This window comes from Erythrolamprus reginae, chromosome 6 (genome assembly GCF_031021105.1).
Source record: "Erythrolamprus reginae isolate rEryReg1 chromosome 6, rEryReg1.hap1, whole genome shotgun sequence".
NCBI classification, from domain to species: domain Eukaryota; kingdom Metazoa; phylum Chordata; class Lepidosauria; order Squamata; family Dipsadidae; genus Erythrolamprus; species Erythrolamprus reginae.
In genome coordinates, this window is record NC_091955.1 from 11,373,932 (window position 1) to 11,397,795 (window position 23,864).

Consider the following 23,864-nt stretch of genomic DNA (forward strand, 5'->3'; position numbering starts at 1 on the left):
AAAGAGACTTTGAAGACAGGATCACCCGGATCCCAGGCTTGTTTGCTAGATTTTAAGATTATTATTTATTATTTATTAGACTTGTATGCCACCCCTCTCCGAGGACCCAGAGCAGAGATGCCAAGTGTTCTGTCAGGCTCTCTGGTAGAATCCTCCCAAAAATTCACAAGTACAAATTTCAGACACACACACATTTGAAAATTCAAAACAATGTTCTTTATAATGAAAATTCACTTAAACCAAGCCCTCTTTTGGTATAGCAAAGAGCACTCGTCTCCAAACAACCTGGTAATTTGTACAAGTCCCTGATCAGTTCTGGGATACTTAGCTTGCAGCTGTGAGGCAATTCACAGTCCTTCTTCTTTCACAAAGTGAAACACACTTTGCTCTGGTTTAGTTTCAAAGCTGGGAAAAAGCAGCACACAAAAGGTCAAAGTCAGTAAAGCAGTCATGAAACACATAATCCTCAGGCTGCTATTTATAGCAGCCTCACTAATTACCACAGCCCCACCCAACCACAGGTGGCCTCATTTTCTTTGATACTAATCTCTCAGCTGTTGTTGCCTATGCATCGCTCTCTGCATGCGTGGCTGTATCATTAACTCTTGTTCTGAATCCAAGGAGGAGCGAGATAATTGATCTCCTTCTGAGCTGTCTGCCCCACTCTCCTCCTCCCTGTCACTCATGTCTTCTTGGTCAGAGGAGCCTTCATCAGCAGATTCCACCGGGGGGGGGGCAAAACAGGCCTGCAGCATGTGGATGTCTCCCCCACATCCAAGTCCTTGGGGCAGGAGCTGGGCCAGAGCTAACCACAACACCAAGGAAGAAAGGAATGGAGCTCAATACACAACTACACAAGAGAGGAGGAGAAATCACTTGTTTTATTGTTCTCTTAATTGTGTACATTTAAATCAATCATTGTGACTTAATCTAATTTTGCCCCTGAGAATTTAATCACTTTCATAATTAAGTCTATCATTCCCCACTACATCTTTATTTGACCAAACCCATTGTGTCATTGTTCTGTTTACACCTGTACCAAACCTCCCAAGGAAACGGGGCGAGGGATGCGTTCAATTCAAAAAAGCAAGCACCTCAAAGACTGATGCCAAAGAGCATCTTACGAGTAACATTGACAAGGCTCCGCGGGAAAACGAGAGGGAACTCAGAAAGTCCAGAAGTAGCAGGCACCTTGCCTTTTTTGAAACCCCACCCTTCATACACATACATACACACACACACAGGAAAAAGCAGATTGCGACAGTCCAATTGTTCGTCTTCACATTCCTGGATCAAAGCAGCCATCGTTCTTGTCCTTAAAGTTCTCAACCCGACTGGGTTGCACGTTTAATTTAGACCCAGAAGCCGAATCTGCAAAATAAGTCGCTTCATTCCACCGGAAGACTTTGGGTCGCTCCAATAATAAGGCTGCATGGCTCTTTCATTAAGCAGGAATAAAACAGAACTTGTAGTCCCCGTCCAGGTCGCATGATATCTACTGCTGCTGTTGCCGGTTTTCCAAAAGTTCCATGAAGCATCCTTTTCCCCATATTGGAGGCAATCCTAAAAGTGATTTAAGTTTTTCCTCTCGCATTCCGATCACTTTTCTCCATATTTAACCAACGCTTTTGAAGGGGAGCTCCTTTTTCTCATTCAACTTCTTCCTGGTCTGGTAATCTTAAGGCTTTTAGCTGGGAGGGGTGGGGGAGAAGTAAGGGGAAACCAGTGAGATTTGTTGTTCAGTGTTGTTAAGATATTCATGAACTGTGAGAGCCAGTAGTAACAAGATCAGCCAATGAATAGGCTTAGCAACTCAGTCAGCCAATGGGACAATAGGGGATACATTTTATAACCGGTTGAAAAAAAGGAATGATAAATCAGGTTAAAGTATAGGTATAAAGTATTGAGTTAAAGTATAAAGTATTTCTTAATACCTATACAGTGATACCTTGTCTTACAAACTTAATTGGTTCAGGGACGCGGTTCTTAAGGTGAAAAGTTTGTAAGACGAAACAATGTTTCCCATAGGAATCAATGGAAAAGCGATTAATGTGTGCAAGCCCAAAATTCACCCCTTTTGCCAGCCGAAGCGCCCGTTTTTGCACTGCTGGGATTTCCCTGAGGCTCCCCTCCATGGGACACCCCACCTCCGGACTTCTGTGTTTTTGCGATGCTGCAGGAGAATCCTAGCAGGGGAATCCCAGCATCGCAAAAACGAGCACTTCGCTGGCAACGGAAGTCCAGAGGTGGGGTTTCCCAGCAAAGGGATCATCAGTGAAATCGCAGCATCACAAAAACACCAAAATCCTCGAAACCCCAGCTCCAGACCTCTGTGTTTTTGCACTGCTGGGATTCCCCTGAGGCTCCCCTCGCTGGGAAACCCCACCTCCGGACTTCCATTGCCAGCGAAGCGCCCGTTTTTGCATTGCTTGGATTCCCCTGCAGCATCACAAAAACACGGAAGTCCGGAGGTGGGGTTTCCCAGCAGCGGTGGTGGGTTTGTAAGGTGAAAATAGTTTGTAAGATGAGGCAAAAAAATCTTAAACTCCGGGTTTGTATCTCGAAAAGTTTGTATGACGAGGCGTTTGTAAGATGAGGTATCACTGTACTTTAATTAAGTTAAAGTATAGGTATTAAGTATTTCTTGGATAAACATATATCCATAGAAACATAGAAGACTGGCCTCATGGTCCATCTAGTCTGCCCTTATACTATTTCCTGTATTTTTATCTTAGGATGGATATATGTTTATCCCAGGCATGTTTAAATTCAGTTACTGTGGATTTACCAACCACGTCTGCTGGAAGTTTGTTCCAAGGATCTACTACTCTTTCAGTCAAATAATATTTTCTCATGTTGCTTTTGATCTTTCCCCCAACTAACTTCAGATTGTGTCCCCTTGTTCTTGTGTTCACTTTCCTATTAAAAACACTTCCCTCCTGGACCTTATTTCACCCTTTAACATATTTAAATATTTCGATCATGTTCCCCCTTTTCCTTCTGTCCTCCAGACTATACAGATGGAGTTCATGAAGTCTTTCCTGATATGTTTTATGCTTAAGACCTTCCACTGTTGTTGTAGCCCGTCTTTGGACCCGTTCAATTTTGTCCATATCTTTTTGTAGGTGAGGTCTCCAGAACTGAACACAGTATTCCAAATGTGGTCTCACCAGCGCTCTAGATAAGGGGATCACAATCTCCCTCTTCCTGCTTGTTATACCTCTAGCTATGCAGCCAAGCATCCTACTTGCTTTTCCTACTGCCCGACCACACTGCTCACCCATTTTGAGACTGTCAGAAATCACTACCCCTAAATCCTTCTCTTCATCCTAAGATAAAATACAGGAAATAGTATAAGGGCAGATTAGATGGACCAGGAGGTCTTTTTCTGCCGTCAGTCTTCTGTGTTTCTATGTTTCTCAGCAAAAGAGGCTTAGGCAGAAATAATAATAATAATAATTATTATTATTATCTATCTATCTATCTATCTATCTATCTATCTATTTGGTTTGTATGCCGCCCCTCTCCGTAGTCTCGGGGCAGCATACAAATCTAAAATGAAGAGAAAACAACTTTTATTCACTGAGAACTACCAGAACGATAGAACAGCACTCGTAATTAGCGAAGCGAAACAATCTCCTCAGCCGTGGCTGACAGCTCTTTTATGCGAGCTGTCTGTTGCGGCAGCCAATTGGAGGCTTGCATTTTCCCGCCGTTTTGTAAACCAACCAGATTATGCCTCAGCTGTCTCCAGGGAGTTGCCAGGACACAACAATAGGTATACCGCAGAAATCCCAGCGACCGATTAGGTCCCACAGAGTTGGCCTTCTCCGGGTCCCGTCAACTAAACAATGCCGTTTGGCGGGACCCAGGGGAAGAGCCTTCTCTGTGGCAGCCCCGACCCTCTGGAACCAGCTCCCCCCGAAGATTAGAACTGCCCCCACCCTCCTTGCCTTTCGTAAGCTCCTTAAAACCCACCTCTGCCATCAAGCATGGGGGAATTGAAACATCTCCCCTGGGCCTATACAGTTTATGCATGATATGTTTGTATGTATGTTTGTTTTTAATAATGGGGTTTTTAGTGTTTTTCCTTAAATTATTAGATTTGTTCTACATTGTTTATTGTTGCTGTGAGCCGCCCCGAGTCTACGGAGAGGGGCGGCATACAAATCTAATAAGTAAGTAAGTAAGTAAGTAAGTAAGTAAGTAAGTAAGTAAGTAAGTAAGTAAGTAAGTAAGTAAGTAAGTCAATAAGTCAATAAGTCAATAAGTAGTAAATAAGTAGTAAATAAGTACATAAGTAAATAAGTAAGTAAATAAATAAATACATACATACATACATACATACATACATACATACATACATACATACATACTCACTCATGGGCTCCACCCCCCATGTAGCGGAAATGGCCCATGAACGGCATGAATGGCAGATTTCCAGTGAAAATCTGTGGGAGGGTTTAGCTTCTCCACATGCGCGGAAGCAAAATAAATGGCGAAAATAGCTGAAATCTTGTGACATTTGGCTTCTGCGCATATGCAGAAGCCAAATCTCGTGTGGGGCACATGCATGCACATTTTGGGAGTGAGCACGCCTGCGCCAGCCACCGAAGACCATCTGGGTAGCAAGGCAAGTGGCTGCCCTTCACTGGGTATACTGCTCAGTAGTTAAATAATTGTAATACAGTGGTACCTCTACTTACGAACTTATTCGTTGCGTGACCAGGTTCTTAAGTAGAAAAGTTTGTAAGAAGAAGCAATTTTTCCCATAGGAATCAGTGTAAAAGTAAATAATGCGTGCGACAGGAGAAACCACAGGGAGGGCGGAGGCCCTGTTTCCTCCCAGGAGATTCCTAGAGAGGCCCCACAGAGGCTGTTCCCTGCCTTTTCCAGCCCTGTTTCCTCCCAGGAGATTCCTAGGGAGGCTCCACAGAGGCTTCTCCCTGCCTTTTCCGGCCCTGTTTCCTCCCTGGAGATCCCTACAGAGGCCCCACTGAGGCTTCTCCCTGCCTTTTCTGGCCCTGTTTCCTCCCAGGAGATTCCTAGAGAGGCCCCACAGAGGCTTCTCCCTGTCTTTTCCGGCCCTGTTTCCTCCCAGGAGATTCCTAGAGGCCCCACGGAGGCTTCTCCCTGCCTTTTCCGTTTACAGTTTCGGAGGCTCAGGTTTGTAAGTGGAAAATGGTTTTTAAGAAGACGCAAAAAAAATCTTGAACACCCGGTTCTTATCTAGAAAAGTTCTTAAGTAGAGGCGTTCTTAGGTAGAGGTACCACTGTATTCATGAACTGGGAGAGCCAATAGCAACAAGATCAGCCAATGAATAGGCATAGCAACTAAGTCAGCCAATAGGACAATGTGGGATAAATATTATAACTGGTTAAAAGGAAGAAATGATAAATTAAGTTAAAGTATAGGTCTACTCAGTCATGGGATCCTCCCGCCCCCCAGGTGGGGGGATGCTATCCGGGTAGCGGAACTGGCCCGCGAACATCACAAGCAGCAGATTTCCGGTGAAAATCACTGTGTTTTTGCTCCTGCACATGTGCAGAAGCAAAAATATTGGCAAAAATAGCCAAAATCTAATGAGATTTGACTTGCTGCGCATGCGCAGAGGCCTAATCTCACGTGGGCATACACACGCACATGTCGGAAGCACGTGCACCTGTGCCGGCTGCCAAGGACCATCTGGGTAGTGAGGTAAGTGGCAGCCCTTCACTGGCTATATTTCTCAGTGGTTAAATAATTGTAATAACTCGATTTATAATACAGGATATGCACAATCATAACAGTAACAAAGAAATGTATAAATGTATATAACTCCGATAATAACGTCTGACGCAAATGGGGTTGTAAATAACCCCAATAATTGTTGTATGTTTGTTTTAGTCTTGTGTGTGTAAAAATAATTTTAAAAATTAATTAAGAAAAGTCAGCCAATGGGAATTAAACACTTTTGAGTCTGTGCAGAGCATCGAAACTGGAATTTAACCTGAAGGCTGGGTGTGGCTCCCATCTCTTACCCATCCCCCTTGGCTTTGGATCCAAGGGCTGAAGTGTTCCTGCAGGTACTTTGTTCCAAAGCCCAGCACAAGATTCATGGGATGGTTGTCCACTGCAGTGAGTCTGGTTGCGGCTTCCATAACCAAGGCAACTTTCATGGTCTTCACTTCCTCCTCTGAACTGGCTGTGGAGTCTATGGGCACCTCCTCAAGAAGCTGGTCGGTCACTCTCGTGAAGAACGAGTAGGAGGTCAGCATACCCCAGATGGTCTGACAGAAGGTCTTATCCTTCTTCATCTGGAAGGGGAAAGAGAAGCTATTTTATTATTTTAATTTCATTTCATTTATTAAATTTATAAGCTGCCCAATTCCTGTCGGGCTCTTTAATACATTGTTTTGTTTTATTTTAATATAAAGGACCGCCTTCTGCTGCACGAATCCCAGCGACCAGTTAGGTCCCACAGAGTGGGTCTTCTCCAGGTCCCGTCAACCAAACAATGTCACCTGGCGGGACCCAGAGGAAGAGCCTTCTCTGTGGCGGCCCCGACCCTCTAGAACCAACTCCCCCCAGAGATTAGAATTGCCCCCACCATCCCTGCCTTTCGTAAACTGCTTAAAGCCCACCTCTGCCGACAGGCATGGGGGAACTGAGATACACTCTCCCCATAGGCCTTACAATTTTATGCATGGTATGTTTGTACGTATGATTGGTTTTTTATATAATGGGTTTTTAACTGTTTCTTAATATTGGATTTTGTTATTTATTGTTTACTGCTGTTTTTAGCCGCCCCGAGTCTGCGGAGAGGGGCGGCATACAAATCCAAATAATAAATAAATAAATAAAGTAAAATTAAGAACCTACAAACCTAAGTAGAGCCATGCTGAATCAGGCCAAAGCCCATCGAGTCCAGCATTCTGTGTCACACAGTGGCCCACCAATTGTCCATGGGGATCTTGAGCAGAAAGAGAAGGCAAAACCCTCCTTTTCCCTTGACCCCCAACAAATGGAACTATGCCTGCTTCAACCAACATAGAGGCGGCACATGGACATCCGTTTCAATAACCACTGATACACTTGGCATCCATGAATCTGTCTAATCCTGCCTTGAAGATATCCAGGCTGACAGCTGTCACGGCCTCTTGTGGAAGGGAATTCCATCAACCAATGACCCTCTGGGTGAAGAAATATTTCCCTTTATTTGTCCTCACTTTCTTACCTATGAGCTTTAGGGAGGGCCCTGCAAATATTGGTTTGTTTGTTTAGCCAAGTTCTTTAACAAGTTCTCTAGGCCAGATTGTTTTCTTTTTTTTCCAAACTGTATTATATGAAGGTCAGCACGAATTCCTCCAGAAATTGGTGGAATGGATTAATGGATGGAATGCATGCGCGGAAGCTGCGGCAAGGGGGGCGTTTGCCCAGGTTCGTCTGGTGCACCAGTTGCGGCCACATTTGGACCGGGAGTCACTGCTCACAGTCACTCATGCCCTCATCACCTCGAGGCTCAACTACTGTAACGCTCTCTACATGGGGCTACATTTGAAAAGTGTTAGGAAACTTCATATCGTGCAGAATGCAGCTGCGAGAGCAGTCATGGGCTTCCCCAAATATGCCCATGTTACACCAACACTCCACAGTCTGCATTGGTTGCCGATCAGTTTCCGGTCACAATTCAAAGTGTTGGTTATGACCTATAAAGCCCTTCATGGCACCGGACCAGATTATCTCAGGGACCGCCTTCTGCCGCAAGAATCCCAGCGACCAGTTAGGTCCCACAGAGTGGCTCTTCTCCGGGTCCCGTCAACTAAAGAATGTCGCTTGGCGGGACCCAGGGGAAGAGCCTTCTCTGTGGCGGCCCCGGCCCTTTGGAAACAACTCCCCCCAGAGATCAGAATTGCCCCCCCCTCCTCACCATTCGTAGGCTTCTTAAAACCCACCTCTGCTGTCAGGCATGGGGGAACTGAGATATTCTTTCCCCCTAGGCTTCTACAATTTACGCATGGTATGTTTGTATGTATGTTTGGTTTTATAATAAGGGGTTTTTTTTAGTTGTTTAGTATTGGATTGTTACATGCTGTTTTTTGTCACTGTTGTTAGCCGCCCGGAGTCTGCGGAGAGGGGCGGCATATAAATCCAATAAATAGATAGATAGATAGATAGATAGATAGATAGATAGATAGATAGATAGATAGATAGATAGATAGAATAAATAAATAAATATTAAATTAAATTAAATTATATTAATTAAATTAAATTAAAAATTAAATTAAAAATTAAATTATTAAATTAAATTAAATTAAATTAAATTAAATTAAATTTTGCCAAAATCTCACGTGCCCACGCGTCTTCTCACATGATTTGCTTCCTGTGCATGCGCAGAAGCGAAATCTCACTCCCATGCGCACAACCGCACTGGTAGCAGAGGTAAGCAGGAACACCCACCCACCCCGCCTGCCCATAATCCCTTGCAGGGTGGAATCTCGGCATCTGAATAGAGCTAGAAGAGTGTTTTAATGTCCGGATGCCCTTCCTGTTACCAGTGTGGAGTTTTGTTCAGTACAGTGATGGGCTCCTATGGGTAAGGTCAGGTATGCAGTACTGGTAGCTAGTAAGGGCCCACAGAATCGGCCTTCTCCAGGTCCCGTCCGCCAAACAATGTCGGTTGGTGGGACCTCGGGGAAGAGCCTTCTTTGTTGTGGCTCCAACCCTTTGGAACCAACTGCCCCCAGAGATCCGCGCTATTTCCACCCTACCGGTCTTCAAGAAAGCCGTTAAGACCTGGCTTTTCCGGCAGACCTAGAATTAGGCTGATTGCAAGTGTGTATGTTTTTTTTAATGTTATTGCTGTTATTACTGACTTTTATTATTAGATTTTTAACTATTATTATTGCTGCTGTATTTACTCCTGTTGTTAGCCACTCAGAGTCTGTTTGGAGTAAGCATATAAATATAAGAAAGAAAGAAAGAAAGAAAGAAAGAAAGAAAGAAAGAAAGAAAGAAAGAAAGAAAGAAAGAAAGAAGGAAGGAAGGAAGGAAGGAAGGAAGGAAGGAAGGAAGGAAGGAAGGAAAGAATGAAAGAAAGAAAGAAAGATAGATAGAAAGAAAGAAAGAAAGAAAGAGGAAGGAAGGAAAGAAAGAAAGAAGGAAGGAAAGAAAGATAGAAAGAAAGAAAGAAAGAAAGAGGAAGGAAGGAAGGAAAGAAATAAAGATAGAAAGGAAGGAAGGCAGAAAGAAAGAAAGAAAGAAAGAAAGAAAGAAAGAAAGAAAATATTTTTTCCTGTGCTAGAAGGAAGTTATGCCTGGCTTTTAGGAGAGAGAGTTTTTAAGAAGACAGCACTGAAATCCATGCGCTTGAATTGTAAATTAAGAAAAACAAGGGATGGATGGGAAAAATTCTTCAATTAATTTTCAAACAGAGCTTCGGAGTCCATACCACCTTTGGTTACCTTTTCCTCCAGTTCATCTCCTGACTTCCGTAACAAGGCAACTATCGCTTCAATAACGTTTTCTTCGTTGTCTGGTAAAAAGAAAAAAATTAATTAAGTGCCTAATTTTCTTTTCATAACACAGCCCGTAAAATAACAAAGCCCTCGGACTAATGGGTTGGTAAGATGCTACTAGAAATTATGGGTTGCTTATAAGTGCCATCAAGTTGTTTTTCGATTCCTTTTTTGACCCCAGAGATTTTCTCCATGGAGAAAATTCTCCAATTTTCTCCATTCCCTCGAAAATGTCCAGAGATACTTCACCAGGAGAGCCCTTCACTCCTCTACCCGTAACAGAACACCCTACAAAACTAGACTTACAATCCTGGGTCTAGAAAGCTTAGAACTACGATGCTTCAAGCATGATCTAAGTATTGCCCACAAGATCATATGCTGCAACGTCCTGCCTGTCAAAGACTACTTCAACACAAGAGCACACAACAGATACAAGCTTAATATTAACCGCTCCAAACTTGACTGCAAAAAATACGACTTTAGTAATCGAGTTGTCGAAGCATGGAATTCACTACCAGACTCTGTAGTATCATCCCCTAACCCCCAACACTTTATTTATTTATTTTATTTATTCATTCATTTGTCCAATACACAAATACATAGGAAGGAAATAGACATGTGGTAATATATATAAGGGTAAAAGTGAACTTAGAGGAGAGGATATATGAAAGGAAGAGAATATATATGATAGGTGAAAGAGAGGAAAGACAATTGGACAGGGGACGAAAGGCACACCAGTGCCCTTATGTACACCCCTTACTGGCCTCTTAGGAACCTGGAGAGGTCAATTGTGGAGAGTCTAAGGGAGAAATGTTGGGGGTTGGGGTTGACACAATTGAGTCCGGTAATGAGTTCCACGCTTCGATAACTCGATTGTTGAAATCATATTTTTTACAGTCAAGTTTGGAGCGGTTCGTATTAAGTTTGAATCTGTTGCGTGCTCTTGTGTTATTGCGGTTGAAGCTGAAGTAGTCATTGACCGGTAGGACGTTGCAGCATATGATCTTGTGGGCAATACTCAGATCATGTTTTAGGCGCCGTAGTTCTAGGCTTTCTAGGCCCAGGATTGTTAGTCTATTTTCGTAGGATATTCTGTTTCGAGTGGAGGAGTGAAGGGCTCTTCTGGTGAAATATCTTTGGACATTTTCAAGGGTGTTGATGTCTGAGATGTGGTATGGGTTCCAGACCGATGAGCAGTATCCACGGTTGACCTCACCAAGTTCCTAAGAGGTGAGTAAGGGGCGTACATAAGTGCACCAGAGTGCCTACCGTCCCCTGTTCTATTGTCTCTCCTATATCTTCTCTTCTATACCTATATCTTTTCCTGCTATACTCTCATAGTCTTGCCCAGCCGCTGGAAAGCAAAGGGAAAATCCCAGGCGCTTCGGCCAGCAACAGTCGATGTTGGCAGTCTGGAGGTGGGGAATCCCAGTGAGGGCGGCAATCAAATGGTGGCAGTCCCAAGGCAGGGGAATCTCTGCAGCAGTAAGGGAGCGCACGCACCCGGTCATGGGTTCATAAGGTGAAAATGGTTCTTAAGAAGAGGCAAACAAATCTTAAATACCAGGTTCGTATCACAAAAAGTTCGTATGAAGAGGCGTTCGTAAGACAAGGTATCACTGTATTGCGGAGGATAGTTGTGTTGAAATGGGCGGAACTGCTACAAGGCATACAGAAAGCAAGTTAGGGGTCTTCCTCTAGAACTTGTCCAAAATGGAAATCTTCTGCAGTGCCCATGTGAGCAATGGACTGGACCAGGGTATCTATGAGACCGCCTTCTGCCGCACAAATCCCAGCGACCAGTTAAGTCCCACAGAGTCGGTCTCCTCCGGGTCCCGTCAACAAAACAATGTCGTTTGGCGGGGCCCAGGGGAAGATCCTTCTCTGTGGCGGCCCCGGCCCTCTGGAACCAACTCCCCCTGGAGATTAGAACTGCCCCCACCCTCCTTGCCTTTTGCAAGCTCCTTAAAACCCACCTCTGCCGTCAGGCATGGGGGAACTGAGATATTCTTTCCCCCTAGGCCTTTACAATTCATGTACGGTATGTTAGTATGTATGGATGTTTAGTTTTACAATAAGGGTTTTTTAGTTGTTTTAGTATTGGATTTACATGCTGGTTTTTGTTACTGTAGTTAGCCACCCCGAGTCTACGGAGAGGGGCGGCATACAAATCCAATAAATAAAATAAATAATAATAAATAAATAAATGTCCATGAACCGAAAATCAGTAGCAAATGTCCCCGTGAATAAATTAAAAATGCACTTTACCTAGTTCATCAATCCCAGCTGGTGGAATTGGCTTGCTGGTTGAGCCACCGTCTTCTTCTAGACTCAATGCACGATCCAGTACTGGAGTGCTCTTCTTCCCCACCGGAAATCTGGAATGATCCACTATCTCGACTAGTCTCTGAGCCAAACGAGAAATGTCCGAGTCATCTAGGAAAGGAAAGCAAAATAAGAATGGGATGATTACCTCCGGAACCGCCTGCTACCGCACGAATCCCAGCGACTGATAAGGTCCCACAGAGTTGGCCTTCTCCAGGTCCTGTTGACTAAACAATGTCGTTTGGCGGGCCCCAGGGGAAGAGCCTTCTCTGTGGCGGCCCCGGCCCTCTGGAACCAACTCCCCCCGGAGATTAGAACTGCCCCCACCTTCCCTGTCTTTCGTAAACTACTCTACTTTTTTTTCTCATCATTCCTATCACCCATTTCCTCCCATGTTGACTGTATGACTGTAACTTGTTGCGTATATCCTAAGATTTTTATTAATCTTGCTTCTTCATTGCTTATTTGACCCCATGACAATCATTAAGTGTCGTACCACATGATTCTTGACAAATGTATATTTTATTTTATGTACGCTGAGAGCATATGCACCAAGACAAATTCCTTGTGTGTCCAATCACACTTGGCCAATAAAAAATCTATCATCCATCTATCTATCTATCTATCTATCTATCTATCTATCTATCTATCTATCTATCTATCTATCTATCTATCTATCTATCTATCTAGACTCATTTATACCGCCAGGCATGGGGGAGTTGAGATAGCCCTTCCCCCTAGGCCATTACAAGTTATGCATGGTATGTTTGTGTGTATGTTTGGTTTTATAATAGGGGTTTTTAGTTGTTTTTTATTATTGGGTTGTACATGTTGTTTTTATTATTGTTGTTAGCTGCCCCGAGTCTACGGAGAGGGGCGGCATACAAATCCAATAAATTATTATTATAATTAAGTATTATGATTCCATTCAACCATCTCCCTTCAGCCAATACATTGTTCAGCAACATACAACCTGCTGCATCATCTAAAACCATTTTGGAATCCAGTTTGGCTCCATCACCATGAGAATTATAGGTAATCCTTGGCTTATGACCACACCAAAGGTACCATATTTTTTGGAGTATTAGATGTATAGGTTTTTGGGGAGGAAAATAGGGATGGGGGGAGTCTGCCTACCAGGTATTCATCTGGCTAGCATCCTTACTCTGGTTAGCTTCAGCTTATCACCTGGTTAGGGCTGGAAACAAAAACTTACTTGGAGAGAGTAATATGTAAGAGCCCGCAAGTCGGTAAGAGCTAGGCTAAAGTTAGAGCAATTTTTAAAAGCCTGCAAAGATTTAGGGCTGAAAAAACATTCTTTGTGTTGTGGTTGGCTCTGGACCAGCTCCTGCAATGGGGAATTTGGATGTTGGCTTAGGAGAAGCCATCAGCTTTGGACAGTGAAGAGTCATTGCCAAGGGGGGGAAGAAGAATCAGATAGAGAGATGGATGCAGCCAGCCCATTAGTTAATGACCTCATTAGTGGGTCATCGGACTCAGACTCGGATCGGTGGACAGATGCCAGAATGCGCAGGCTCCTGGCTAGAAGGGACCAACTGCACAGGTGTCGTCAGAGATAAGAGAGAACACCTGTGGCTGAGGCAATTAGGCTAATGGGGTTGCTGATAAATTTCCAGTGTTGCAGAGAGCGCATGTGGGAGTTTATCCACTTGGAGAAGGATACGTCGTGTTTGCATTGTTCCTGGACTTTCACAGACTTTTTGGGACATTTCACAGCTAAGTAAATCTTGTGGACTCACTTGAAGAGGTTTGGCTGTGACGCTTTCACAGCTGCTCTTATCTGCTCTGTTTGTTTTTGTCTCTCACAGCTTTCAAGGACTGTTATCTATGTGTGAGCTAATTTGCTCAGTTCAAAGTGCGTGTTCACAGCATTATTTTGGATAAACTGCTTTTCTGTTTACTCTGCAACAGCGTGTGTGTTTGAATTTACATTCCTGACTTAATTGGGGCTCGTAACATGAAGCCCGGAATAACACTTCGAAGAGAGTAACAAAGTGACAAAGCTTGCAAGGTAAGAGCAGGGAAGATCATTAGCGCCTCTTTAAGGCTGGAAAAAGAGTTTGAAAAAAGTTACATTCAGAGTATAAGATGCACCCAAATTTTCAGCCTCATCTGGGGGGGAAAAGGTGTGTCTTATACGCTGAAAAATACATTACCTTTCCTAAGCAGTTAAATGAATTATGCCCAATTTGATGACCTTGCTGAGTACCAAAAACGATGAGTACCAAATAAATATTCCCCATAAGGAATAATGTAGTGAGTCACAAGGCAGTCAACACTGACATGTTCTGGCTTGTGCGTTGAGGACCAGGACAAAATTTTCAAATCAAAATGCGTTGAGTACCCAATTCGATGTGTTTCAAAGCGATTGAGTACTGAGATACCACTGTACACAAAAGACTAAACTTCAGGCACACATCTTGACTTCTTTCGCCGCATTTTATTGTCAACTGTTGTTAGAAATAAGTTGTGGGAAAAACTGCCATGCTATCACAATTAATTCCCCTTACTTAAAAATTAGATATTCTAATTTTTCGGTTTTCCCCTGAACAACCCAAGTTGTAGCAAACTCATAGCATGCCTACCTCGTAAACCCTCAACTCTGGTCATCAGCTTCATAGCATGGCCATTGACGGAGGATGCTTCATTCATGAAAACAGCTCTTGCTCGCGGCCTTAGGCAAGAAGGAATACAAAGGCATTTCCAGTTGGTTCTTGTCTTTATCTTTCCTTTTTTCTTCTTCTTTGCCTTCTTCTGGTCCTTCTGTTTTGGTGGTTTATGATCTTCCGGAGAAATTTCTGGGAGGGTCACTTCTTTTTCCTTGGCTGGAGGGTCAGCTTGCACAACCTCACTCCTTTTTTCCTGGACTCTGGGCTCTCTTTCTAATAATTGCCCATATTTGCTCTCAGATAGTCGACGCTGTGCGTAGACCATCAGAACTCTGAATTCTATGCTGGTTTTGTCCGCATCGTCCAAAGAGATTTCTTCCATGTTGGTCAAGCTGTTGGTGTATTCGTTGTTCATCCTGCAGGTTCTATCAGGTCCTTCCGCCCTACAGCAAAAGAAGAAAAACCCACGTCACTTCTAAGTTTTTAACATTTTCCCTTCTTTTCTGCCATTTTAATTCTCAGCTGAGCAATGTAAAAATAATTTTATTGAGTAATAATAATAATAATAATAATAATAATAATAATAATAATAATAATTTATTAGATTTGTATGCCGAGTAGTTTGAAAAACAACATACATACACAAAAGGGGGGCGTTTGCCCAGGTTCGCCTGGTGCACCAGTTGCGGCCCTATCTGGACCGGGAGTCACTGCTCACAGTCACTCATGCCCTCATCACCTCGAGGCTCGACTACTGTAATGCTCTCTACATGGGGCTACCTTTGAAAAGTGTTCGGAAACTCCAGATCGTGCAGAATGCAGCTGCGAGAGCAGTCATGGGCTTACCTAGGTATGCCCATGTTTCACCAACACTCCACAGTCTGCATTGGTTGCCGATCAATTTCCGGTCACAATTCAAAGTGTTGGTTATGACCTTTAAAGCCCTTCATGGCACTGGACCAGAATATCTCCAAGACCGCCTGCTGCCGCACGAATCCCAGCGACCGGTTCGGTCCCACAGAGTGGGCCTTCTCCGGGTCCCGTCAACTAAACAATGTCGGTTGGCGGGCCCCAGGGGAAGAGCCTTCTCTGTGGCAGCCCCGACCCTTTGGAAACAACTCCCCCCGGAGATTAGAACTGCCCCTACTCTCGCCTTTTGTAAGCTCCTTAAGACCCACCTTTGTCGTCAGGCATGGGGGAACTGAGACATCTCCCCTGGGCATATACAATTTATGAATGGTATGTCTGTTTGTATGTTTGTTTAGAAAATGGGGTTTTAAAAATATTTTTAAACTGTAATTTAGATTTGTTGTAAATTATTTCACTTTGTTGTGAGCCGCCACGAGTCTGCGGAGAGGGGCGGCATACAAATCTAAATAATAAAATAAATAAATAAATAAAATATACATAGATTGTTCTGAGTTCGGGTTTTGCCCCGTGTAATATTTCGACGTTTCGGTGAAATCACCTTCACCATCATCAAATATACATACCGCATATACTCGAGTATAAGTCGATATTTTCAGCACAAAAAATGTGCTGAAAAATCCAACCTCGACTTATACTAGAGTCACTGACTTTCACTGACCTGTCCCAAGGCTCCACAGTTCCCATGTGAAAGGCAGGGAGGAAAGAAACCTCATGGTTGGCAACACAAGGGGTTTTTTTTCTCTTTCTGCTCTTGCTACCCCTCATCTGCCTGATTGGCAGCAGGCTGAACCAATCACAGCTCCTTCTCTACACAGAAAGGAGGCACTGAGAGAGCTATCTGATTGGCAGCAAGCTGTACCAATCACAGCTTCTCCTCTACAGGAAGCACTGGGGGAAGGGGCGGGAGGGTTGAAGAGACTTTCAGAAGGAAGGAACCATGGCTTTCTCTCCTGATCAAGCCAGCAACGATATTTTACAAGTAAACAAAATGTACAAGTAAAATGTAAGTTACCCATTTAAATTTGATTTACAGGATAGGTTATTTTGTAAGAAATTGTTGCTTAAAGTGGGGATAACTCTGTGTAATTAAACTTTTTCTTCCAACTATACTTATCCTACCCAAGAGGATTGTTAATGCTGACTTGTTTAAAACAATACAACGGTTAGGATAATATAATAGTATGAATTTTGTCATTAAACATTTGTTCTACGTAATTAATATGAATAGATTTACCTTTTTTAAAGAGTATGGTTTCTCCTTATGCAAGATAAATATAATGTAGAAGAAAGATTTTACAGTTAATGATTGAGTAACCCCCAATTGTTATTTACTGATCTATTGAGATAGTAATAATTGTTTTGACTTATGAAATATGTTTTAAATGGAAAATCTGAATATTTATCACATGGAAGTTTGATTTAAGCAATTGTTTTGAAAGAATATATGAAATCCCAATTATTAAGAAAATTATAAGGATATTGTAATGAAGATTAAGATAACAGGTTTTAAGATTAAGATAACATTCCTAAAGATATTTTAAGAGGTTTTTGGAATTTAAAAAAAAAGAAAAATTTTGGAAGGGGAGGAAGAAAGATGCAATAAATAAAAAACATTTTGGAAGGAAAAAAGTTATATAATATAATAATAACAACAGGGTTGGAAGGGACCTTGGAAGTCTTCTGGTCTAACCCCTTGCCTAGGCAGGAAACCCTACACTACTTCAGACAAATGGGTATCCAACATCTTCTTAAAAACTTCCAGTGTTGGAGCATTCCCAACTTTTGGTGGCAGGCTGTTCCACAGATTCATTGTTCCAACTGTCAGGAATTTTCTCCTTAGTTCTAAGTTGCTTCTCTCCTTGTTTAGTTTCCACCCATTGCTTCTTGTTGTGCCCTCAGGTGCTTTGGAGAATAGGTTGACTCTTTCTTCTTTGTGGCAAACTCTGAGATATTGGAAGAATGCTATCATGTCTCCCATGGTCCCTTTTTTCATTAAATTAGATATACCCAGTTCCTGCAACCGTTCTTCATATGTTTTTTTATTCTCCTACAAAAACAATTTTAAGAAGCTACAATAGAAGAATATTCCATTTTTATAAGTTACCAGTAGCCACTGTATTTTCCACCCTGGACTTATATTCGAGTCAATAAGTTTCCCCAGTTTTTGTGGCAAAAGTGGGTGCCTCGGCTTATAATCGGGTCGACTTATACTCGAGTATATAGGTATATGCGTCAAACCTACATTAAACTTCACATTACATTGACATAGTCTTCAGAGAAGGGCGGCATACAAGTCTAATAAATAATAATAAAAATTCTGAATCCGCGAGTGCGAAGAATGTTGGGAAGGCAACAGCAGCTGCACAAGCGCAGAAACAAATGATAAGACACAGCTGATAAGACTAATGACGCTGCTGCAACCTTGATAAAAACGGGAGGGTTGGCGTGAGCTGTGTGGGAGATTATCGTTTGAGCTTTGAAGAAGAGACATTGATGCATCGTGGTTTTGTTTTGGATTTTGGATTTCTGTGAACTTTCTGACACTCAAGCAGGAAGTACTGTGCGGACTTCAGTGGGTAACTTTGACTTTCTGGACTAATAACTCAGCATTGCTCGTGCATTCCCGGAGGCGTACCGCCCTCTGTATATTTTTATCTACTTAAGAACCATATTTTATTGCTCCTAGGTTGTGTGTTTGATTTATTACTTTGCTCTTGGGTGGCTAGAAGCCAGGCAGAACAACGAGTAAACTGGAAGTCTGTTTTTCTGAACTTCTGGTTTGCCCGCTTGGCCGTTTTTTGCACTCTGGGGGTTCAGGGAAGCCTCATGTGCCCTCCAATATGGCTCCGTATGCCACCTGTGGCACGCAGGTAATATATAGCAAAATAAGAAAACCCAGGTCACTTCTAAGTTTTTACACTTTCCCTTCTTTTCTGCCATGTTAATTCTCAGCTGAGGAATGTAAAAATAATTGTATTGAGTAATTTTAAAAACAACATATATACACAATATATACATATATATGTCAAACATATACACGTTACATTGACATACAAAGCCCAACCTAACAAATAACATCTATAGAATGTTATAGAATCTATCTATGGAAGGTCTTAAGCATAAAACATATCAGGAAAGACTTAATGAACTCAATCTGTATAGTCTGGAGGACAGAAGGAAAAGGGGGGACATGATCGAAACATTTAAATATGTTAAAGGGTTAAATAAGGTTCAGGAGGGAAGTGTTTTTAATAGGAAAGTGAACACAAGAACAAGGGGACACAATCTGAAGTTAGTTGGGGGAAAGATCAAAAGCAACATGAGAAAATATTATTTCACTGAAAGAGTAGTAGATCCTTGGAACAAACTTCCAGCAGACGTGGTTGGCAAATCCACAGTAACTGAATTTAAACATGCCTGGGATAAACATATATCCATTGTAAGATAAAATACAGGAAATAGTATAAGAGCAGACTAGATGGACCATGAGGTCTTTTTCTGCCGTCAGTCTTCTATGTTTCTAAGAATTGCATGGATCAAACATGCAGCACGCCTGAAAAAACTAAGAAATTCCAGGTCTCATACAATTCCAAAGGGGCCCATACTCTACCTCCTTGCTTCCTTTATATTACAGAAGCTAAAATGAAATCGCTAGCCAACTATTTCTACAGCAGCCGATTTATTTTAGGCGTATCAACCTTCCTAAACTTTGTAATGATGTGAACTTTGTTCTAGAAACTGTACAAAGTACACAACAAAGTTTATGGCGGTTTACAAAAGTGATGTGATTGCTTTACTTCTCGTTTCTGAGAAATCAGAACATTTCTTCTGCACAAAATTCCCCACTACTTTTTCTAGCAGTGCTCTGTTGGCTTTAAGAAGTTCTTAAAGAAGGAGGAGATAATAGAGAAAATTACAACATGTGCAGAGATGGACAAATTAACGTTGGAAATAAAAAACAAGGAAGAGTCCGAATTCTATAAATGCTGGGATATGTTCTATTGTTGGCTAGAAAAAAGGTTAAAGTGATTAATGTATGCTCAATTAACAATTAAAAAGAGCTATTTCTTGGTGACAATTTGTATAATGAAAAAATAGAGATATAAGATTACTTTTATAAATTATGATTATTTTTTTAAAAAAAATCTGGTTTATAACATTTTGTGGTTAGCTCTGGCCCAGCTCCTGCCCCAAGGAATGTGCAGGTGGATGTGGGGGAGACATCCACATGCCGCAGGCCTGTTTTGCTCACGATGGAATCTGCCGATGAAGCCTCCTCTGACCAAAGGAAGCGTGAGTGACAGGGAAGAGGGGAGTTTGGCAGACAGCCCAGGAGGAGACCAATCATCTGTATATCATCCCTGGATTCTGAATAAGAATTAATTACACATCCACGCATGCGTAGAGTGATGCATAGGAAACAACAACTGAAGGATTATTACAAGAGAAAATGAGGCCACCTGTAGTTGGGTGGGGCTGCTGTAATTAGTGCTACAGATAAAAGTGCAGCTTGGTGTTTTAGCCTCATGGCAGTTTATCTGATTCATTGTTTCGTCAAGATCGTGGTTTTTGTGCTGTTCAAGATTGTGTGTGGACTCTCTGGACTTTAGAATTGGACTCAAGTTTCTAGTTATTGGGTGAGCAATTGGACTGCATTTAACCTGTGCCTTGTGTGTACCAGAAAATCCCTTTGACATTTAAAAAGGGAGCTGTTTCTGTTTTTCTGTTTATAAAAACTTTTGGGTTTTCCTTTTATCGTGTGGTGTGTGTCTTCCTGGACTAATTACCCTGTAATTACGGGCGGTTGAAACACGCCGGCAGAACAATAACAAGTACTGTATTTAAAAAGTGATATGTAATAGAATGTGAGTACAGTTAGATTTGCTACACATTCGTCCAATTTTCTTTTTAAATGTTTTTGTTTTGTTCTGTGTGTTGTGTGTATATATGTATTTAAAACAAAATTTATTTTTAATAATAATAAAAAAGAAGTTCTTTTTGGCAAATAAGCTGATATTTAATAACCATCGAGGAGGCATTTTCTGCTACTTATCCTTCCCAGGCAAGCATAAATTAGAATTAGAATTCTTTATCGGCCATGTGTGATTGGACAGACAAGGAATTTGTGTTCGGTGCATAAGCTCCAAAGTTGGGCTTCACCCAGAATCTAAAATGTGAGTGTGCGCCTTTTCCAGTCCTGTTTCCTCCCAGGAGATTCCTAGAGAGGCTCTATGGTGGCTTCTCCCCACCTTTTCCAGCCCTGTTTCCTCCCAGGAGATTCCTAGAGAAGTCCTACGGAGGCTTCTCCCTGCCTTTTTCCGATTACAGTTTTGGAGGCTCAGGTTTGTAAGTGGAAAATGGTTCTTGAGAAGAGGCAAAAAAATCTTGAACACCTGGTTCTTATCTAGAAAAGTTGGTAAGTAGAGGCATTCTTAGGTAGAGGTGCCACTTTAAATAAAATATGCGACCAAAACGATAAATCAGAGGTTCCCAACCTTGGCAACTTTAAGACTTGTGGACTTCAACTCCCAGCAGAGCTGGCTGGAGAATTCTGGGAGTTGAAGTCCACATGTCTTAAAGTTGCCAAGTTTGAAGACCTCTGTGATAAATGGATGGAGAATCAACTTTAGAAACGCAGTCTTCCCTGAAGGCAAAAAGTTTCTTCAGAAACATTTGAAGAACTCAAAGGGATGAAGAAGCTTGGAGGAGCACCAGAACCTTCTCAAAAGAAATGGCAAGGGGTAGATACTTCATCCCTTTCCACTGCCAGGAGCATCAACCCCGAGAACCTCCATCTTGGGTGGGGATTGGACTAGATGACCTACAAGGTCCCTTCCAACCAATGATGGGCTGCTAAAATTCCCACTGCCACATTGTGGGCGTGGTTTATTTTTTGGGTGTGGCTTGATTTTGTGGCTTTATGGTCATGTGACCGGGCAGGAGTGGCTTGCTGGCCATGTGACCAGGTAGGAGTGGCTTGCCAATCATGTGACAGGAGGTGGCTTAAAGGTCATGTGACTGGGTGGGAGTGGCTTACCGACCAAGGTAGGTTTTCAAATGCTTGGACTCTTTTTCAGTTGATTAAGTCCCATTATTTGAAGAGCCACAAAAAGGACAAACTATAGACAGCATTATCTGTTGAGGAGCACAGTCACATTTTAAAGTTTTGTACTGAACCCAAAAGGTTCAGTAGGATAACAGGTTAGGCAAGAAGCTCAGTTTTCTTTAATTGCTATAGAAGTTCAGTTCTAGATAATGATTAAACTGATTAAAGCGCTTAGAAACATAGAAACATAGAAGTCTGACGGCAGAAAAAGACCCCATGGTCCATCTAGTCTGCCCTTATACTATTTCCTGTATTTTATCTTAGGATGGATCTATGTTTATCCCAGGCATGTTTAAATTCAGTTACTGTGGATTTATCTACCACGTCTGCTGGAAGTTTGTTCCAAGGATCTACTACTCTTTCAGTAAAATAATATTTTCTCATGTTGCTTTTGATCTTTCCCCCAACTAACTTCAGATTGTGTCCCCTTGTTCTTGTGTTCACTTTCCTATTAAAAACACTTCCCTCCTGGACCTTATTTAAACCTTTAATATATTTAAATGTTTCGATCATGTCCCCCCTTTTCCTTCTGTCCTCCAGACTATAGAGATTGAGTTCATTAAGTCTTTCCTGATACGTTTTATGCTTAAGACCTTCCACCATTCTTGTAGCCCCTCTTTGGACCTGTTCAATTTTGTCAATATCTTTTTGTAGGTGAGGTCTCCAGAACTGAACACAGTATTCCAAATGTGGTCTCACCAGCATTCTATATCGCGGGATCATAATCTCCCTCTTCCTGCTTGTTATACCTCTAGCTATGCAGCCAAGCATCCTACTTGCTTTCCCTACTGCCTGACTGCACTGTTCACCCATTTTGAGACTGTCAGAAATCACTACCTCTAAATCCTTCTCTTCTGAAGTTTTTGCTAACACAGAACTGCCAATACAATACTCAGATTGAGGATTCCTTTTCCCCAAGTGCACTATTTTACATTTGGAAACATTAAACTGCAGTTTCCATTGCTTTGACCATTTATCTAGTAAAGCTAAATCATTTACCATATGGGTAAAAACATACTATTTAATTATTTCCTATTTTAAACGTAAAATTAAGGTTCATACTAAGGTACTACAGAAGAAAGGACAATAAAAAAACAATTAAGTATTCAATAAATAGTGCATAAACCTACTACCCCCACTGTGCCCCACTGCCCCATTGGGGCAGTAGCCTATCACTGCTTCCAACTCTTTTAAATCTGTTAAACCTTTCATCCCCATGTTAACCCAGTTGCCACCTCCTTTGTTCAAGGCAAAAACCAGGACTAGAACATTCAGCAAAAATGAATGTCTGGTGACAATATGTACTGCAGGATCATCTTGAAACACCATCAAGATTTTTTACCCCCTTCCTCAACAGAGCTAGAAGTTGCTTCACTTGGTAACATCAATGTAACAGAGATGTTAACATTGGTGTAACTCCCAAGAGGACATCCACCATCCAGGTTTAAACAAGCCCAACATTTAAATGCAACTCATTAGTATGGATAATTTGGAAGCCATACCTTTGAATTTTAATGCCCAAACGGTCCTGGTGAAATCTCTTCCTGATCTCCCTTACGGGTCTCGCCTACAAAACTACTAAACGGTTGAGAGCCGATGCAATTGAATATCTCCCCGTTCCAGCTGTGTGAGCCCAACAGCCAACTCAAGTGAGGAATTCAAATGAGAGCTTTCACTTCCTCATGAGCCAGTCAAAGGTTAAAAGGGTGGAGTCACCCAAACAAGCTTAAACATCACCCAAGATGAAATCACTCTGACTTGGAGTTTGAAAGCTAAGGGCATCCTGCCCGAGGTATGAAAAACAACTGGAAAAGATATGGGTGAAGGACATCTAAGCAAGGACATCTAAGGGGCGTGCAGAAGTGCACCACGGTGCCTTCCATCCCCTGTCCTAATGTTTCTCTCTTACATAGAAACATAGAAGGGGTATTTGTTGGCACAGGTGTCAAGATAAAGGAGTGTTTATGTATATGTTTTGGGAATGCCCAATAGTGCAGGAATTTTGGCAAAAAGTGCAAGAGGACATTAATAGAATGTTAAATACACAATGGACAATCACTAGGGAAATGGCAGTACTGTATTAGTTAAAAGTAATGCGATGGGAGAATTTAGAGAAATAAAACAAGCAGCGATAGAAAGCACTCAGGCGGTAATAGTTTTGGGTTGGAAAGATGCGACAAAATGGACAATGCAAAACTGGTATAAGTACATGGTGGACCATATTCAATTTGAAATTATGGATAAAAGGATAAATTTGGATAATGAAACTGATTTGAGACAACTGATGGGACGGTGGGACAAGGTAAGACGATATATGACGAGCAGAATCCGAGACCAAGCTACAAGAAATAAACTGGAATCACTCAATAATATGT

The 23,864-nt window shown here is 42.1% G+C and overlaps 1 protein-coding gene across 1 annotated transcript; it reads right to left on the reverse strand.

Annotated features, from left to right (window-relative positions):
- Window positions 1-862: 862 nt before the first annotated feature.
- Window positions 863-23,182, reverse strand: BCL2L14 (BCL2 like 14). Its single transcript, XM_070755250.1, has 6 exons — window positions 22,992-23,182; window positions 14,430-14,896; window positions 11,767-11,934; window positions 9,445-9,515; window positions 6,022-6,297; window positions 863-1,691 (listed from the first exon to the last, which is right to left on the reverse strand). Exons 2-6 carry the CDS (start codon window positions 14,866-14,868, stop codon window positions 1,650-1,652), a joined length of 996 nt encoding a protein of 331 aa, XP_070611351.1. The 5' UTR covers window positions 14,869-14,896; window positions 22,992-23,182; the 3' UTR covers window positions 863-1,649.
- Window positions 23,183-23,864: the final 682 nt, after the last annotated feature.

What these genes read in the sequence shown, in the direction of transcription:
- BCL2L14 (XM_070755250.1), bottom strand. Translation starts at nt 14,868, where the DNA reads ATGAACAACGAATACACCAACAGCTTGACCAACATGGAAGAAATCTCT. An exon ending in CAGAGTTGAGGGTTTACGAG is followed by an intron (nt 11,935 to 14,429) that starts GTAGGCATGCTA and finishes TTCCTTTCCTAG; the next exon opens with ATGACTCGGACATTTCTCGT. An exon ending in TCCAAAGCCAAGGGGGATGG is followed by an intron (nt 1,692 to 6,021) that starts GTAAGAGATGGG and finishes CACCCCTCCCAG; the next exon opens with CTAAAAGCCTTAAGATTACC.